General features: G+C 36.8%; 1 protein-coding gene across 2 annotated transcripts in view; it reads right to left on the reverse strand.

Annotated features, from left to right (window-relative positions):
* Window positions 1–414: 414 nt before the first annotated feature.
* LOC113091585 (collagen alpha-2(VIII) chain-like) overlaps window positions 415–19,389 on the reverse strand; it is a 48,722-nt gene continuing 29,747 nt past the window's right edge. For both annotated transcript variants that reach the window (XM_026257154.1, XM_026257153.1), the window contains exons 2-3: window positions 10,832–11,012; window positions 415–4,683 (exon numbers count right to left, since the gene is read on the reverse strand). In XM_026257154.1, the coding sequence (XP_026112939.1) occupies window positions 2,771–4,683; window positions 10,832–10,979 (2,061 nt within the window). In that variant the 5' untranslated portion in view covers window positions 10,980–11,012 and the 3' untranslated portion in view covers window positions 415–2,770. The remainder of the gene's footprint in view (window positions 4,684–10,831; window positions 11,013–19,389) is intronic.

The following is a 19,389-nucleotide window of genomic DNA, read 5'->3' on the forward strand; positions in this document are numbered from 1 at the left end:
ATCCAGTAATGTATATATATTTACGAGGAATTAGTTCAAATACTTTGTGGAACATTAAATATTGATTATTTAATCCAAGAGAAAAATGTAACCACCTAACTTGGAAATATAAGATTTGGATATTATCAAAATGTAGATCAACATAAAGGTGGATGAATGCTTATAGGTGTGACATTTGAGAAGCCTTTGAGCCACCGTTATGTGATCACAGATGAAGCTTCAAGCAACACTAAATTGGATGCACACTCCCCCTTGTGTTAGTTGGATATTTCTGTACACTGACTTTATTTTATTTATGAAAAAAGTTAGCGGTTTTACTTTAATTGGTTGATATCGAGTTTATGAACTGAATTTATTAGACTTGTCTGATTAATACCAGGCATAATTAATTGCCCTGCTCTTATTAGTAACGGAGAACAACAAAAGACACCCTTGTTAAAGAAAGTCTTTATTGATGTTGCATCAGTACTGCCAATTACTTGTAAATTTTGTATGAGCTGACAAAATATGTTCAATCAAAGAGTGCATTTAATACCCAAAATGGATTGCATAAAGTGAATGCAATACCACAAAAGTCCTATAGATTGATAGATACATCATAAAAGAAAGAAATAATGATAGTGTGTACTACAAACTCCTTGATGCTATTAAATATAAGGTTATTTGTACGTTCAGGGTTTCGGTAGTTAGACATTCCTTGCTGGACTGTCAAAAATGTATAAATATGACTTAATCAAGTTCTTGTGCAAATAGGATTGGCTGTTTCTTTTAATTTGATTGATAATGAATAAATATCCCATGGAACAGAATCAAGGCTTTTTTCCCCCCTAGTTTGAATGATAAAAGGAAGCAACAAAGTCTAAGCAGTTTTGAGATATTGCAGCACAACGAATTCTTAAATCTTCAATCCATTGCACACAAACAATATACACTCATAGAAAATATTGGTCACAGTGTTAATATACAACAAAAAGATCATCAAATACATGCTGAAATAAGAAAGATCTGGTGCCAAAACATCATTCAAAAGTAAATTATCTGAACAATGTCATGCAACAAATGTCATGAAACCATGTATTGAATGGGCAATCTGGTGCATTTAAGTACTGACACTCCTTTAGACTGATTCAGGTTTTATCTTTCTATATACTGTTCAAACAAACGGAAATTAGAAAATATCTTTCAAGAGGGACTCCAAGCCTCATTTGCTATTTTTCTCTCACTTCAGTATGTGCAATTTCTTTGTTTGAAAATGTTTACATTTTTAAACTTGTATAAACAGCACTGGAGCAGTGCTATTACAGTGTGATGTATCCAAATAATGTAATTTTTTTTGTCAAAAGGTAAAAGATTAGAATATGCATCGACTCATGTTTGTGACAATCATGTCTGTGTAATTACATGTCTAAAAAGAATGTAAAAAACAAGCAGGAAAACGTGTCTTTGTTCAAGCAACAATTAAAAAGGCATCAGAGAATGTAAAACGTTTAGAGTATACAAAGCAGTAGTTTGGATTTTGTGTTGGAGAATGGGTTTGTTATAAAAAAAAAATCTGAATTATATTTTCATATTTTCAGTCTATTAGTAGTCCCTTACTCAACAATGTACTCTAGGATATCGTAAGATTTTAATGAGAAGCTGTACGCTATGTATTAGCTTTGATTTCATGATTTTTTTTAAGTACACTCTTAGAAATAAATGTACAAAGCTTTCACTGGGGCGGCACCTTTTTAAAAGGACTAATATGTACCATTAAGGTACTAATATGTGCAATTTAGGCACTAAAATGTATGTAATAAAGCACAAAGTTGTAACTTTTGAAAGGTTACCACCAGTGACAGCTTTTTTACCTTTTTTTCTGAGTGTATGGAATCAGTTTCACAGAAATGTATTTGTTATATTTGTTTTGTTAATGCAGGCAATGTTGTACAGCAGTCCTCTAGAGGCCTTCAGGATTGCTACTGATTTAAACTTGGCATGTTTTGAGCAAATGACTCAAATAAGTAAATCATCAAGTAATTTTTGTCTTAATCACTCTCCAACACAATGTAGTCGTTGCAGAAACAGACAGATTAGCACATCATTTTTGCTCAACACAGTAAATCAAATAAAACATATATACCTAATGACTAAAACAGATAGATATTCACCTGTTTGGCATTAATAAGAAAAAAAAAACAATGTGGAACTGAGGATTATTCTTTAAATTATAGATGTATTTAAACATACAAATACAATAACAATGTTGTATAGAATGTCTGGATTCTAAAATGTGAAACATGGCATGAATCAAGTAGCCTGTGTTATATGAGGGTAAGATACAGGTAAAATAGACTGCAACCAGGGGAACACACAACCCCAGAGTCAACATGATGAGCTCAGTGGGAGTCAGAACATTTGGCAACGTGTGCAGTCACATGGGTAAGTCCTCAAACGGTTACCTAAGCATTGCAAAGTACTTAATAGTCTGATTGTGATAAACAGGAACAACTACAACAACATCAATAAAATAACACCATTATATCAACATCAACAAAAATAACACAACAGTTATAATAAAATTATCATATAGGCAGAAAATGACAATGTTTGTACTTGAAAGTACAAATCAAACATTTGAAAGAGAGGGTGAAAACAGAGACACAGCATGAAATCTGCTTCGAACTCAGCCTCTCCGTCATTCAGCAAGTCTTTCTTGTGATCTAGTCGCTGTTATCACAGATGTAACTGCAGGCCACTTGAGCAAGCAATTTTTCATTGAGACGGAACGTTATGTGGGACACAGGAGGAACCCTGAGAAGGAAGAATGGATGTACTCAGTGGAGTAGAGCCCGTTTGCTTGGTCAGAGGGCATTTGCACCCAAACTTGGTCGTTCTCTTTCAGCTCTAGAACCGCACTGCCTGATGCCTGGTCCATATAGCCCTTCTTGTATTCATCATAGGTGTATGTGGCCGGCACATTGTTTTTGTACAGTGCCACCCACAGGCTGCTTCCCTTTACATGTACATGATAAGCAAAATAGTAGACTCCAGGAAGTGGGCTTGTGAAGATGCCTGTGGCAGGGTTGTAAGCATTTTGCCCATTGTGCAGAATTCTGTCAAATTTAATCGGCATTCCAGATGGTGGAAATGGTGTTGTCAATATAGCGGTAAAAGCAGGAGCCACGGAGGCAGAGAGCTCAGCCTGACCAAAATAGGGTTTCTCACCATTAGGCTTTGGAATAGATTCTCCTACAATATTTGGTCCTCGAACAGCTAACTGATTGAAATCACCATTTGGCGGGCCAGGAGGTCCAGGAGGTCCAGGTGGACCCGGAGGGCCCTGCATACCATTTATGCCAGAAGGGCCAGGTTTTCCCGGAGGTCCTTGTGGACCAGGCATACCTTTGTCTCCAGGCTTTCCAATTCCTTGGGGGCCCGGTAGACCTTGTTCACCTTTCAATCCTGGAATGCCCTGAGGTCCCATATGACCAGTGGGGCCTGGTAGTCCAGGAATCCCTGAATTGCCACGTGGTCCAGTGGGTCCTGGCAACCCATTCTCACCTTTTGGACCTGGTCCCCCAATCAAGCCAGGATTACCTGGCAGTCCGATGTGACCCGGTTCACCTTTAGGTCCAGGTTTACCTGTGGCTCCATTGAGACCAGGAAGGCCCTTATCCCCTGGGAAGCCAGGCTTTCCTGGGAGTCCACTGGGACCTTGATCTCCTCTAAGTCCTGGCAAGCCTGGAGGCCCTTGTGGGCCATTCTCTCCCTTTAGACCAGGCATCCCATGTTTCCCTGGAAGACCCATAGGACCTTGTGGACCTGGAAGCCCTGGCTGTCCAGTTGACCCTGAATCTCCTGGTAGACCATCCATCCCAGTTTCTCCTTTGTCACCAGGGGCTCCTTGTAAACCAGCAGGACCTCTGTCTCCTTTTTGTCCTACAAGACCTGGTTTACCATAGCCAGGGGAACCAGGAAACCCAGGAGTTCCTCTGGGCCCAACATCACCCTTTGGACCTATTGGGCCTGGGTTACCTGGAGCACCATCAAGTCCAGGTTTTCCCACACCAGGTGCCCCCGGCTGACCTTGTAGTCCAGGGGGACCAGATTCCCCTGGGACACCTTGAACTCCTGGACCACCTTTATCTCCTTTTGGCCCTACTGGCCCGGGAAGTCCACCAATCCCTGGTTTACCCAACCCAGGAATACCTGGAGGTCCTGGAGGTCCTTGAAGGCCAATGGGTCCCCTTGGACCTGTTGAACCGGGTTTTCCATTGCCGTTTTCTCCTTTAGGTCCTTGTTCACCAGGAATGCCACGTCCCCCTTCAGGCCCCGGATCACCTCTTGATCCTGGTGGGCCTCTAGTCCCAGGTAACCCTGGTTTACCATTCAATGACAGACCTGCGGGTCCAGGTGGTCCTGGCTGACCTGGAATTCCACGTGGACCCACCTCTCCACGAGGCCCAACCTCACCATTGAGTCCTGGAGGTCCTTTAGGTCCTATCTTTCCTGGTAAACCTGGTAATCCTGGTTTTCCAATCCCAGGGAATCCTGGAGGCCCCGAAGGACCTGTTTGACCATTTAGACCTGGTTTTCCTATACCTGGTTTCCCTGGTGATCCAGGAGGCCCAGGTATTCCCCTTGGTCCTGGTTTCCCTTGAGGACCTGGCTCCCCTTTAATGTCCATCATGGGTGGAAACTCTGCAATAAAAAAGAAAAATTCATAAATTCAGAATTAAATAAATAAAATAAGGTTTTGCCAATGTGTGAATTTAAAGAGAAAAAAAAAAAGTTAAAACAAAGTTCCACTGAGACTACATTTGCGATGTGCTTATCTCAGCATTATGCTCAAGCGCCTGCTCAATGGCAGCTACGCAGGTGTGCAACAAAGGCTTATAGAGAAAACTGAATGTGTTTATAGACAAAACATTAAAAAAGGACATTGAAAAAAATCAACAGCATTTTACCTCACTGGAATTTCAGCAAAGGAACTACAGTGATGACATTTGACAGCCATGTTTCTACTAGGAGCAATCAAACTATGCAAGTCAGGAAAACACTGCAAAGTTGCATTCACTGTACTTCTCAATAAATGTTTTGAGAGATGAGTTCAGAATTAACAGTACATTAAACTTTGACTTTAAAATGGTCAATTTCACTGACCTGATGTCCTGACAAATCCCATGTTACATTAACTCAAATCTTTAGCATGATCTTAAGAAAAATTGGTCAATGTTAAAATGTGCTTAATTCTTATGACATTTCTAAAGTTTTTTTTTTTTAAAGTAATATTTAAAATATTTGTAAAAGGAAATATAATCAAGCATAATTTTCTCATAGATTTTATGGCTCTTGAGTAGGTATAATATATCCATCTCCACTTCTCTGTACATTTTTTTTCTACATATTCTCAACTGTATGCTTTGGAATGGTATGTTCTATTTGTGAAGCGCCCCTCAAGTGGTATAATGATTTATAGCATAGGCCTAGATATTCAACATGCCTAAACTGATTTATAGAGGAATAATTGAGATAATTACACTTTACATAAATATACAAATTACACAATACAAAATCGCTTTTGTTCAGTAAATTCTATTAACTTAAAGGGTTAGTTCACCCAAATATAAAAATTATGCCATTAATAACTCACCCTCATGTTGTTCCAAACTGCACCACCTCTGTTCATCTTTGCAACACAATTTAAGATATTTTAGATTTAGTCCGAAAGATTTCTGTGCTTCCATTGAAAATGTCTGTACGGAATACTGTCCATGTCCAGAAAAGTAATATATCATCTTCAAAGTAGTCCATGTGACATCAGAGGATCAGTTAGAATTTATTCAGCATTGTCTTCTCTTCTGGGTCTGTTGTGAGCGCATTCACAAGACTTCAGTGACGCTGCTGATGTATGACGCTGCTGACGTGTTATCTTTGTTATTGGACGCACCAAAACACATCAGCAGCGTCGTACGTTAACTCTCACAGCAGTCCCGGAAGAGAAGAAAATACTGAATAAATTGGTAAACCCAAGTCGTAATTTTTCTTATTTTTGGACCAAAATGTAAATTCGATGTTTCAACAAATTCTGACCCTCTGATGTCACATGGACTACTTTGAAGATGTTTTTATTACCTTTCTGGACATGGACAGTCTACCATACATACATTCTCAATGGAGGGACTGAGAGCTCTCGGACTAAATCTAAAATATCTTTAACTGTGTTTAGAAGATGAATGGAGGTCTTATGGGTTTGGAACGACATAAGAGTGAGTCATTAATGGCATCATTTTAATATTTGGGTGAACTAACCCTTTAACCCATCTGATACCATCACTGTACCACTTTAAACTTCATGCCCCTAAATAAACAGACAACTACATGGAATCTACTATAACAACTGCTATTATAAAGAAGTCAGTGGAATTTAGATATGGTCAGCGCGAAAAAAAATAAAGAAAATAAAGAAATAACTGTACATATAATTCTCAATATTTTAAGCACAATGCTGGTTTTAAAGAGGGTGGCTCTGAATTTTATAGAGGTTATCTATACCCAATTGCAAGTTTTATTTAGTATGTTATTTATTTATGTATTAATTAATTAATTAAAATTGCCTTAGGTTTCAACTGTATAAGCAATGTGTAATATCACAGACATTTTTCACACAAACTCTCTGTTTGTGCATGTCTTCCATTGTCCACTAGATGGCAGTGTGCACACAGCTTTTCTATGTTTTGAGTCTCAATTGATCTTGAATGTCTCCTACTCTTTAAATTGAAGTGATTCAAAAGAACTGTATGCATGTCCAAATACCAAAATAAATTAAATTACTAATATTAAATTACTTTTATATTAGTTGTAACAAAAACTAATTTGCATTGTGCGGGCCCAAATCATAGGCCCAAATACACAAATTCACCGATGCACAAAAACTGAATTAAACACATTGAAAAAGTTACCAGATGCAGAGAAACACAATCCTTTCAAAACTGCCAATCACATGCAATCTTTGTCAGCAGACCACAGACAGGCCAAGAACTCACTAATAATCAGTATGTAAATATAAAAAGCATTCAGTTCAATGGTTTTGGTCATTTAGAATGCAGGACAAAAATTGAACACTTCTGTGTTTATAACTAATAAAACTATGTTATAATTGTATTCAATTTAACTGATAGATACTATCAGTCTCTCTATACTTATAAAAATTAATTGAAGAATGTCAAAAAATAAACACATGTGTGCAAAATACAAATTCAGTCATAATTGACTCACCCCCCTGTTGCTCAAACCTGTATGACTTTCCTTTCTTCTGAGGAACAGTGTTTCCACACAGGTTTGGAACAACACAAAGATGGGTAAATGATGACTGAAAGTTCCTCTTTGTGTGAACTATCCCTAAAAGGGAGGCAGCTGTGACCTAATGGTTAGAGAGCCGGACTTACTACCAAAAGGTTGCCGGTTCGAGTCTTGGTGCTGGCAGGAGTTGTTGGTGGCGGGAAGTGAATGAGCGCTCTCTTCCACCCTCAATACCCATGGCCTTGAGCAAGGCACTGAAACTCCAGTTGCTCCCTGGGCGCTGGATATAGCTACCCACAGCTCTGGGTGTGTGTTCACTTCTCACTGCTGTGTGTGTGCACTTGGATGGATTAAATGCAGAACACCAATTCAGAGTATGGGTTACCATACTTGGCAATTGTCACAACTTTTTTTCACTTTCAAAAGCTGAACTAACAGTAGCAGGTAAACCAATTAAATCCCAGGAACATCTATCTGGCCGCTCTTTGCTGTGTTTTATCCTTCTCTTTTTACCTGTGAAACAGAGACATCCTATGTATCTCAAGCACATCACAACAACTTCCATTTAACACCTACCCTGGATTTCTCATCAGCCCACGGCTCTCTTGACCCCTCCTACTTGTTTCTGACACTGTTTTTACACACCCTTGGAATCCCTTCTGGTTTGGACCTAATGGACCTGTGATATACTGCTCAGAAGGGAGGTGACTTCACCCCATCCTGTCCTCTTTTTCTTCTTTCTCCTCTTGTGACATACTCACAGCGCCCTTTCTTATATCACAGAGCGGAGAGGAATCTGTGAACTGCAAACCATTCTTGTCCAATCTTATAGTTCATCTCTAGCGCTTTTTCAGTCTGACAGACTTTTGGCTCAACTCCTTAACTCTTTCTCTGCCTGAAGAATCTCAGTCATCCATGGCATAAAAGGGTGAATACACTAAACCACTGTGTCACTTCAGTGCAAAAATTAAATTATATTTTAGTGCAAAAATATCTTACTAATTACCTTCCTGAAATCCAGTTTAACCAGCTAAATTATTGAATTACTTTTGTGCCAATAAAACTTAATTTTTCAAGAAACTTATGAAAATATATACTGAAACTGAATAAAATATCTTTGAAATAAAAATAAAATAAAATAAAAAATCAATACTTACAAATGTGCTTAAGAGTTTTCATTTACCCTTTTTTATCGTTTGCCTTTCTGGCACAAACCTCTCGTGGGGGCGGGGCTAGCAGCAGTGTGTTCTCATTGGCTACTGTGTTTTTGATTGACAATAAAGATATATAAAGACAATAAAGATGTTTTATTATTATTTTAGCAGTATTTATCTGCTGCTACACTACATTGTTGAGATGATTTCTTAGGAATAGCACAGACGAATGATATCAGCATTATAATCAATCATAGTCGAGATGCATTGTCTTCTTAAAAATCTTTGTGTTTATGTGAATAAAGTCATATACATCTGGAATGGCATGACGGTGAATAAATGATTAGAGAATTTTAATTTTGTGTGTGGACTATAGATGTAAAGGCTGATATTGCACTCCATTACATAACATATTCATTCACTGTATTGTTACTTACTGTAACAGGAACTGTTCAAAGGATCATTGCAGTGTTTAAAATAAATATGAATTTTAAACATATTCTGTATATTATGTACTTGTGCATTTTGTATAGAAATGTAAATTATGAGAATACTGTGCATAACATGTATACTGTGCAGTTTTGTGGATTCTGGTCTGTCCTGTAACAACATAATTGCATTTGATACTTGTGTACATGCTGTAGACACAATTAAGTATTACATTTTATTTTAAGTAATTCATATTTTCAATTACATCCATTCAACTGGTTTATAAAAGTCACACTTGAAAGAGTTGATTGCTAAAAAATATATTTCCAATTTCAAATATTATGATAATGTTAACTAAATAAAATAACTAAACAAAATGATCAGCATGATAAAAACAACTGGTAGCAAGAACATTCTTTGTACCATCTGACAAGTCACAAGCGTAATTTTGTTTGAATTCTTCAAATTTAAATGATAATTGATTGTGATGGTGTAAGTCAGGGGTGTCAAACTCAGTTCCTGGAGTTCCTCAGCCCTGCAGAGTTTAGCTTCAACCCGAATGAAACACAACTGATCCAACTAATCAAGTCCTTCAGGATTATTTGAAAACTACATGTGTGTTGGAGCAGGTTGGATATAGACTCTGCAGGGCTCCGGCTCTCCAGGAACGGAGTTTGACAGCCCTGGTGTAAGTGCATATGCTAAGTGTTATGGCCAGGGTTGCCAACCTTGATTACCTGGTTTTAGTGAGACTTTCTTGACATCTGATTAAATCACACACATATGATACTATCTTAAAATTTTATCAGCACAACCTAATTAGACCCTAAAATGCAAAAGAATCATCAGCAATAAACACATTTTCTAGAAAACATTGGACATGATACATTATTTCCAGTATTATATACAGTACATCTAATTAAACCTCAATAAACCTTAATTTTCTCTTGATCTCTCGCACTCCTAAAAGCTTATGTTGACAGAGTAATAACAACAGATAAATAAAGATTAAATTCAAGAACAAAACTCCTAAATTGATATCACTAAAATGATATAGGAATCCGCTAACAGACACTCACGTCCACAACAGGTTGTCAATCAAAATCCTAGTAGCCAATGAGAACACACTGCTGCTAGCCCTGCCCCCAAGAGAGGTTTATTCCAGAATAGTGAATAAAAACTTTAGAAACTTCAGTAGTGAAAATGAAAACTCTGGAAGCGTACTGATCAGTGTAAGAAAGAGGATAAAACAGTAAGCAAAACATGCAGTGTATTTCTTTTTTTTTTAAGTTTTAGTTTCAGTATAAAAAATATATTATTAAGTTTAACTGTCTTGAAAAAAATTCTAGTTAATTTTTACTGGCACAAAAGTAACTCCATACTATATTAATTAATAAACACACACAATAGTTGTCTTCATGTGTGAGCAGCTGTTTTTTAAATAAAGGTAGGGTAGGTGATTTGGGTCATTTTTGTTATGCTGGTTGAAAGTCTCTTCACATCCCAAAAGCAATCACTAAGTTAGAGGTTTAAATGTATTTACATCTATTTATATCATCTGTGAAGGTGTGGGACCATAACATGTTTGTCCAATCATATCCCTCGGTCCAAGGGCTATGTCTGCCTGTGCGCATTCATGTGTTTTGGAGGTGGTGTGGCTTTTGAGAGTGATATGCAGAAGTCACCTATACCCTTTCATTTTGTGATTTATTCAAATGACTCATTCATAAAGACAGTCAAATATTTTGTTACTGAATGAATTCGTATTTTTGAACAAATCAGCTGAATAAATGATTCAAATGACTTACTCAAGACACTTGGTGCCACCTACTGGCGTAACAATGTATCCTGCAAGAAAGAGTCACTGAAAAATCCCCACTAAAGCAGGCACTTCAATTTGGATAGATGGATGGACAGACAGGAAAACTAGATAGATCTAATGAAGATGGATTACAAACACTTACCAAGATACTGGCCCTTGCCTTCTCTGAAGGGTGGCCCAACAGGCCCCTTCATCATGGGCTGCACATATTTCATCTGAGGCATGGGGGCATAACCTCCACCCAGGGCATGATTCCCCAACGTGAGCAGGACACAGAGCACTGCCAGCATTGTCACCGTCCTCTGTGGTCACAGGCTTTCAAACTGCAAAGAGAGAAAGATCAATGATGCACTGCTTTAGGATCAGCCTACTAGTCCTTTAGCTAACAATCCATTATACAAAAATAATAATCTTATTTTACAGTAATATTTCACTGTAAAATACACTAGAACATTTAAGAAAAAATATAATAATAGTATTAATAATAAAAAAATATTTATTATTTCTGTAAAGTTACAATACTAATATTTATGGCTGTCTTAATTTGAACTTTTATTTGGATGGAAAACCAGCAGTGGAAATCGTGCAGATAGAAATATGATCTTTTTACTGGGTGTTTCAGCAGGCGTCTGTTACTCACTGCATAATGTTTTCATCTCCTTACAAAGACTAAGTTCTTTACTCCGTGTTCTTTACTCCTAACCGTTTTTGGATACCCGAATGAGCATTCAGTTTCCCTTCACGTTCCCGTTTATGTTGGCCTTACCAATGTGCTCGGTTGGATTTCAAAGTCCTATGCCAGTCAGCACTATTTCCAAAAGGTGTAATACTGAGTGACAGTGGCATACATAAACAGCTCTCCATGTGCGAGCCTGTTCAGCAATGCCTGGCACGGGATACAACACATGAACGTTTTTCTCGGCTACCACAAAGGCTACAAAACACTGAGAAAATAACCCCTAACACCAGTCCAAAACTGAAAAAGCTGAAATAAAGCCCTTCCTTTTAAACGTTAGAAGTGAGATGCTATTTTAGGCCTTGTTTCAGTACTTTGTGGAAAAATGACAGAATCTATGGGTTCAGTTTTTTGGTGTAGACAAACTTGAGGGATGCTTACAAGAAGAGTCAAGCAGATCTTCCTACACGGCTTGCTGTCGGACGGGTCACTGGGTAGAGTTATTGACCCCACACAAGTTACGCCTGGGCGATGAGGTACAGATGCCAAAGCCTAGCTCAGTGCCTCAGCGTTTGTTTAACCAGTCGATCCCCAAGACAGCTGCAGGTGTTTGCTTTAATTTACTGCAGGAAGGAATGATAATTTCATCCTCATGTTACCCGCACCAAATATTTATACAGATTTGATCAGGTGCATAGGAGAGACCACTGGCTTGGAGAAGAGGGGTTTATTGACTCTCTTTTTTAAAATCTGCTTTCATGGATTACACAAGTTGATCTTAATGGGTGCTTTCTCTTTCATTTTAAAGGCTGACTCATTTTCCTATTTTATTTAGGCTTATCCATGATTATACACATAGTTGCATTTCCTTCTTTGCATTTAGCATTTTTCCTGTAAACCTGTAAATCAGAACTGGGCTGATTCTTGAAACAGTCTTACATGAATAGTTCAGCCAAAAAGTAGAAATGATAACAAATAAACAAATGATGTCATTCCAAACCTGTATGATATTCTTTATTCTGTAGATTATAAAAGATGTTTCGATATGTGTTTTCCTGCCTTGAACTACGAGAGCCCAGTGTTGTTTTGGACCCCATTGACTTTGACTGTGTATAGCCAAAAACATTCTTCAAAATATCTTATTTTAGCTTACTTTAAGACACGTTTGGAACAGTTCCCCAATTTTTCTTAAGAAAAAACTTAAGAAGAATACTTCATCACAATTAACAAATGTAACAAACTAACATAACCTTCAATTTTTCTTGAATCCCTTATTTTGAAATTATTGAGTTGCTCAAATATAAAGCTATAGCTATACATAAAACAAAATATTTATTTTGCATAAAATAGCAAAAAAAGAAAAAAAAGAAAAGAAAAAAGGACCTTCTGTGATAATTAATTTGATTATTTATCTTAAGAATCCGGCCTCAGACTTACATTTATGGCCAGTTGTGGTCTGTTCTAGACTTGACATCACACCTGACTGAATGTGGCAGATACTTTATTGATTGAAATGTCTCCCAGACTTTAATTTCTGCACTCTATGTTTTCCCAAGAGAGCTGAACCTACGAAGCCTGAGTGATGGTGCTTAAAGTCTGCTGATCTTAAATTCAGTTCCAAAGCACATGGACATCCTATCCGTGGCCTTCACAGTTCACAGGTTTTGGTTTGCTGTTCTCAGTGGACCTGGCCATGCCAAGACACATTCATAACCTACCTCACTTCCTATTTCAATGTGCTGTGACAGCTGAACTCTCTCTTGTAACCGCAGGTTTGAACACAGAAACCCACTAGTCAGCCCGACTGCATCTGCAAGCATGAGACCCACAGGTCAGATCAACTTTCTTCACAGTGCCGCAACTCAGCAAGAACCTCTTTAAATTCAAACCAAAGGTTAATGGTGACCCTTTCTCAAATGTAAACCCTTTTCCACAGTTTAAAAAGAGACTCCTGCAAGGACCATATCAAAGACTGGAATCATTTGAGACACTTTCCATGAGTAGGGTACAAAATAATGTCTGAAACTTATTTTATTTATGGATTCATTTTATTTTGGAAAGGAATGAAAGGTGATGCTTAAGCTTCATAAATTGGTGATCATCAAGCTTAACTTAATATTACATAATGTTGTTTATTTATTTTTATCTTTAAAAATGTCTAAATAATACTTAAAACATGAATGTGTGTAACAAACACACACACACACACACACACACACACACACACACACACACACACACACACACACACACACACACACACACACATATATATATATATAGTATATATTAAATTAAATTTTAAATTAAATATTAATTTAATGTATTTAATGTTAAATTATTGAAAATATAATACATTTGAAGCTATCATTTTGGTCACTAGTATTTTAATTAAACATTTACAATAAATTAAATATTTACTATAAATTAAATGTCAATTTAATTATGTGAAAATAATATGAAAATATTTTTTAATTATGTGAAATAATGATTTTGTGAAATTATAATTTTTGATTCTGACAAATAAGTCAAGACCTTTATGGCCAGACAGACCAAAATCAATCAGTTTACATAGGGGCTGATTTTGATGCTAGCCTCATGTTTTTTAAAATTAAATAACAGTTTATTATTATTATTATTATTATTTTTTTTACATATATTCCTTAACAATCAATAATGGAATATGTATATATATATATATATATATATATATATATATATATATATATATATATATATATATATATATATATATTAATAATGGGAGACCAAAGTTCCCTTGTATATTTAAATAAAGTGCAGATAAAAAAATGCCTATCCTGACTTCAAATGGAAAGATAACAACATTTATTGTGAGCCTGTGTTGCATCAGTGAAAATCAAGAAAGAAAAGTATGGCAGAGCACATGTCCATGTTAAACCACATCTGCAGAGATCCTGGTCCAACTTTAGCTCCTGCACTAGCTGGCCAGAGAGATGAGGAAAAAAAGCCAGACATGCTCAGCCTCGCTGTGTTTTCCCAATCAGCAAGACTCCAAACGGGGCACTCTGTGCCTGTCTGCTTTGCCTAATTCACTGTGGTTCACTGGTGCTTCCCTCTTTTATCATTTTTGATTTTGGTTTTTATTGTTATTCTTACAGGAATTTCAGTTCTGGACTCTGCTGGGCTCCAGTAGGACAATTTTGGGCTTTGCTCCAGCCTTGAAGCCCTCCTATGGTGTATAGCGTGTTGGGTGATGCTTTTTTGCCACTGTGAGCTTATAATGTGGTTGCCATATTATTTTACTGCTGCATTAGGATGCACAGTCCAAAAACCATGAGCAAGCCTGTGCAATTAGTCACGTCTGTGTGAGCATCTGTATTTGCACTCGATAAAAAAAAAAAAACGCTTCCTCCTAGTTCTCACATGTAGCCGATTCCCCCTCCAGAAAAAACACGATCACAAGTCACATGGAAACCATTGAGGCCAAGAACGAGAACGAAAGAGTCAGACAAACACAAACTGGGCAAAAACAGAAAGTGACAGAGCATTGGTGGTACGGCCAGTTTGGTTAGTTGTTGAATAGTTGGATGTCTTTGATGGTGGTAGGGGGGCGGGTGGCTAAGCCTGTTTTGGGGGTTGTGGTATTGTGGGAGGATAATTTAAACATTCTTGACCATGTGCCCTGCTCTGAGCAGGCGTCTTAACACTCGAAACGATCAGAATCAGACATTACCCCTGTTCCACAGGCCGGCACAATCTGTTTATCTAATGTTTTTCTTGAAAAGCTCTGCAGACGCAGTAAAAAAGTCTCACGCAATCTGTCTGGCCAAGCGCTCGGCCGTGCATGCACACTCTCTGTGTTTACAGCGCACAGCTGAGGTCTAAAACATAGATATGCGCATAAGGATGGGTGACTGCCAAATGTCTATAACACAAAAAATAAGGAGCTTCTGAGTAACTAAAGCCAGTCACAAGCACTGAAGGTAAAAGAACAATAAAAAAGGAGCAATTTGGCAAACACTGGTTGTGGTTTATCTTAAACAGATTTAAAAAGAAGCACAGAAGTCAGCTGTTCTAAGAGCAAAAAGGGAAATTAGGGAAATAAGCAAGAATTCATCCCAGGCATTACATACTTTATGCCTTTCCCATAGTAAATTAGTCTCCAAATCAGAAAATAACAGACAATAATAATTCACCAAGACCGAAAATGAGCTTTAAAAGCATATCCATGTAATTTATGTCTAACCAGACCTGTGAAACTCAATCAGAAAGTGGAATGTTCTCATAAGGTCCTTGTACAAAAACAGAAAAAACAAACACATAACACATTACTTTTCACCACACCACTTACTCTTACTGCATGCTGGCCGAAAATTAGGCAAAACACTGGAGGGGCCAAAACCTACTAGCAGTAATCTCTAAAAACAACATGGCAGCTCAGGTGGCAACCAAGACACCAAAATTGAGTGAGCCACAAGTAAATAGCTCAAAAGAAAGCTATTCCCACTTTTCATCACCTTAAAACAGATGGCTCTTTCCATGATGGTTGCGAAATGTATACTTTGGTTCTCCACTAAAGCCAAAAAACAGCACACAGGGCCCAGGGTAAGACCGCTTAATATTGTTTTTATTATTGTTGACAGCTTGAAAACAAGACAGATATCAATGTTAAAATTAATATATCTAAATCTTTATTTTATTTTTATTAATAAGCAGTGGAGAAAATAAATAAATAATAATAACATGTATGGATAATAATAATAATTATTATTATTATAACAACAACAAATGATTACATTTACATTTTTTAATTAATAAATAACAAGAAAGGATAAAACAATTTAAATATTAATGTATTTTTTTATCAAATAGTTTTTTAAATATAAAAAAAAGCAATGAAGAAGTTTGATTTTTTTTTCAAAGAAAATAAATAAATATATAAGTTTGATTTTTTTTTCAAAGAAAATAAATAAATACATAAGTAAATGATAAAAGTAAATACAAATTGTAATCAATTCTCAATTTTTTTTCTTTTTTTAATTAAACATGCTCATTATGCAAGATGTGTATTCTAGTATGCATGGATAGCATTTTAATGCATTAGTGAATAAAAAAAAAAAAGACTGGGAATATATCAAACAAACACAATTATTGTGTTTTATGAACTTCAAGGCATGTAAATGAAAGTGTGCCTGTGTGTGGCTTGTAAGAGCATATGCTGTTTCCACAGGCACATGTCTGTTTGATAGACACCATGCTTATGGAGTCAGTGAGAGAGGCGGAAATTGGGTCTGAGAGTTTTACTCCATAAATCAACTTTTCAGCACAAGTTAAATCTCAGAAGGGAGTGAATGGTGCTTAACCTGTAATGGCCTCCCCGTCTGAAAATCTTATATTGCCCCCCGCCCCCCCATACACACTATATAATTGGCTACCTTAGTAACTACAGAACTGCACAAACATTTAGGAGATTACTAAGGACTCATTTTCAACACTCTGCACATTTACTCTCTCTGATTGCATTGTGTATTAGCAGCCATCGTGAACCGAGCCCATGTGGATATTAAAAAGGAGATTTGGCTAAATTGGCTCATAGACAACATTTCTCAGAGACTTTGACCTACAGTGCAAGTCTCAAAAGCCAATGGGTAATACAGTATGTGCCGTAACCCCGCTGTGACAACATTTAACAGAATCGTTCAATAAATCACCCGTTTAATGCTGTCAGGGTCCTGCTGGGGTGTGACATAAGCTGTTTACGGTGCCATTTTGTTCCTCACCCTTCACTTTTTCCATCAAAGGGGCCTCAAGCCTACGCCAAGGGCCCCATAAACGTTATGCAATGGCCCTAAAGCCAACACTCCTGACAGATAAACGGTGAATTTAAGTGCCGCACTTCTGTTGTTTAATGTCTTCAAATGGGGTTTGAACATGTTTTTCTCAGGTAGTTCAGATGAAGCTCCCTCTAGCTGCCCTCAGAGGAAATGTTATCTTAGACCCAGTAAATTACAGACACTATTCATCGTAGCTGTCTCGATTTCTTGGTTGTGCGAATGATGCACATACCTTTCACAGGTCTTGGGAATACAGCAATGTGTTTTCTTGTACATACACACATGTAGCATGCACAAGAAGTGAGTGTTTAGGTTACACCAGCTGGACCATTAGCACAGGTGTTCCTATAGCTTGAGTTATTACAGAGAAATGGAATTCTGTTTAGGTTTAATCAGAAATTAGCCACGAGGGTGTCTGGGATGCCTAGTCAGTGACTGTATTGAACATGTTTTACAGTATCTTTAATCGCTCATAGATTTAAAGCTTTAGCATGATAAACAAATGAATTCATTGCTTAAGCATTAACCACAAATTACTAACATTGTATACTATAATAATAAAAAAAAGCTTCTGATGTTATTATGCTTGCACGTTTTGCAACATTTTCAGTATGAAATGTCCAGTGAGTGACGCAAAAAGCACATTCGATTTTATCTGAAAGTAATGATTGTAATTTGGGCAGTTTTATTATATTGGTTGTTTTATGTATCACAGCAGTTGGTGAGTGGCGCTAAAAAGCTAATGCTCTGACATGAAAATAACATACTACTTAGCCGAAACCGACACAAAAGTGTTAACTAAAGCCAGGTATTTTGCTAATATTCTTATGGGGAGATAGCATTCCACTTTGCTCTGTTTTGTTAGATCAGCCCACTATCTTTTTTTTCCAAGTACTTGTCTTTTTTTTTTGTCTTCATAATTTGATTTAACCCCACTGAGCAGATCCCAGGGCTCAGTCAGATATGTATGGTTTGTGAACATAACTAATGCCCCTCTCTTTTTCTCTGTCACTGGTGGACCTGTTGTCTAAGATGCATTGATATTTTCCCAGCTCATTCTCATGAATTCATTATTTATTCTATATTTTAATCCACCATGATGGAAAACAAAGAAAGGCATTTGAGTTAATGTTGATGTTGAATACTTTAAGAGACAGAAAAATGGCTGTAAAGAAAGAAATAGTAATAAGTACAAAGCCCAGTCTCAAACTGAGAGGTACTTTGTTTTGTTAATTGTGGAGAAATATCTGATTAAGACAGCTCCAAATACAATCCAGGTGTTAGCTTGAAAAAAATCAGCTTAGCTTACAGGAAAACGCTCACATTCTTTCCTATTCCACAAGAATATGAAAAAAAAAAGAGTTTTAAAGGCGCCACGATCAGGACTGATACCTGCAGGGACAGATTTCTTAGAGCATAGAAAAAACACTTTGAATGTACAGTATGTACAGTATGTGTGTGAACAGACAATTGAGAGGAAATATTCTTAATTAGGATAGGCATTTTTAAATAATCTAAAGTCAGATAGTATTGTCTGTTTGTCCCTATGATGTCTGTATATAAAAAAAAAATGGACTGATATTCCTCCTGAATAATGGATGCGTATCCCAAATAAATATCAATAAATTGAAAAAACAAATTGTATCACTCAGTGTATATTTTTTTATAATTTGGTTTAAAGCTAATATATGTAATGCTAATTAATATATAGATATATATATATATATATTAGGTTGGGGGTTCGATTCCCCGGGAACACATGATTAGTAAAAATGTATAGCCTGAATGCACTGTAAGTCGCTTTGGATAAAAGCGTCTGCTAAATGCATAAATGAAATTATATATATATATATATATATATATATATATATATATATATATATATGAAGCTTTAAAATCTAACTGGTTCAGGAATTAAATGACAAAAAAAAGACAAAATATACTTGATATTTGTAATTAAAAACTATTCCTCTCCAAATTCTTAAACTGAACACACAAATAAATTCTATGCAAATAAATTCAAATATAATAACACACACACACACACACACACAAAACTAAATACATTTGTAAGTAATAATACTAGCAGGAGAACTGTTTCACTGTTTGTTTCACTGGCACGAGCTGCTCTGGCTGTATCCCTGCTGCTTGTGCTGTGTGTCTGGGTCTGTCTGCCCTCCTCTCTCCCCAGACACAGACACAATCTGA

The sequence above is a fragment of the Carassius auratus genome, unplaced genomic scaffold (assembly GCF_003368295.1).
Source record: "Carassius auratus strain Wakin unplaced genomic scaffold, ASM336829v1 scaf_tig00214237, whole genome shotgun sequence".
NCBI lineage: Eukaryota > Metazoa > Chordata > Actinopteri > Cypriniformes > Cyprinidae > Carassius > Carassius auratus.